The sequence below is a fragment of the Myotis brandtii genome, unplaced genomic scaffold (assembly GCF_000412655.1).
Source record: "Myotis brandtii unplaced genomic scaffold, ASM41265v1 scaffold633, whole genome shotgun sequence".
Classification (NCBI taxonomy): Eukaryota; Metazoa; Chordata; class Mammalia; order Chiroptera; family Vespertilionidae; genus Myotis; species Myotis brandtii.
The window spans coordinates 2,553,732-2,554,986 of NW_005370423.1; the positions used below are offsets into that span (position 1 = coordinate 2,553,732).

General features: G+C 67.7%; 1 protein-coding gene across 1 annotated transcript in view; it reads right to left on the reverse strand.

Moving 5' to 3' along the window:
* The window catches only part of ADCY7 (adenylate cyclase 7), a 33,268-nt gene that overhangs the window by 4,730 nt on the left and 27,283 nt on the right, over positions 1 to 1,255 (reverse strand). The window contains 2 exon segments of the mRNA XM_014528401.1: positions 354 to 452; positions 1,176 to 1,250. Of these exon segments, the coding sequence (XP_014383887.1) occupies positions 354 to 452; positions 1,176 to 1,250 (174 nt within the window).

Below are 1,255 nucleotides of genomic sequence, written 5' to 3' on the forward strand. Positions count from 1 at the left end.
CAGGGGCGGGGCGGGGACAGGGGCACACACATGCCTGAACAGCCTCCCTGCCTTGAGTTTGGCCGTGAGCTTGTCCTTCCCACAGTGTATCTCTGCACCTCACTCTCCTGCTCAAGAGCCTGCTGTGGCTCCCCACTGCCCCCAGAACAAAGACCAAACCCTTCTCCCTGCAGTCAAGCCCCACCCTGAGCTGGACCAAACCCACCCACACTCTGGACCAAGTGCGCCCACACCCAGACTCCTATGGTCTCCAGCTCAGCCCCACGGGGCCCTTCCCACCTCTCCTTGGAGAGGCTGGGCTCCACTCGGCCACACCCTGGGGACTCGGGGTGGACCAGAGCCGGTGCACTCACCGGGAGGAGCTCGCAGGGGGTCCAGGGCATCCTCTCCCGGCTGCTCAGGCTGGTCTGGTTCCCAGCCGGCAGCTCCAGGGCTGGGGAGGGCAGCAAGGGCTGCAGAGAAGACAGTACCCGTGACAGGTGGTCAGGGCCTGGGACTCCAGGACCTGCCAGGCCGAGCAGGGCTGGGCCCAAGGCCTCCGCCAGCATCACAGGCACCTCCCGCCAGGCCCAGCTCTGTGTCAGAGTCTATTAGGTCAGGGGCACGGAGGTGGGGACAGGGGTGGAGTGGGGACGGGCACGGAGGTGGGGACAGGCGTGGAGTGGGGACGGGCACGGAGGTGGGGACAGGCGTGGAGTGGGGACGGGCGTGGAGTGGGGAAGACCTGACTAGGTGTGGGGCCTGGAAGGACCGTAGGGTCATGGACGTGGACACGGAGGCTGGCCCGAGAGGCAGGGGCCCCATGTCCTCCCAGCTTGAGCCTAGGACGGCTCCCCAGTCTCCCCGAGGGTGAGACGGGCCTCCTCGGGGGGGCCGGGAAGAAAGAACGGGGTGTCTGGAACACCGTGCTTCAGGACACCTCCTGTGGGGCTGGCCATGCGAGCTCCCTGGGGCCCCAAACAGGAAAATGGGGGGAGGAGCTCTCACCGCCACGGAACCCCCAGGAGGCCCGGCCACGGGGCTGTGTGGAGGGTTCCGCCACGGGTGGCTTTTAGGCAACAAAACTCTCGGGGTCCAGAACTGGGAAGTTCCCAGGCTCAGGCCTGGCTCCCGCCACCAGGAGGCGGGCATAGGGTCCTCGCCAGGGCCCCTCCCCACCCGGCACCGGAACCCACCATGTTGACGATGGCGATGACGAGCAGGCTGCCCACGGTGAGCACGGCCAGGGCCACGCGCAGCAGCGGGTGGGTCTCCA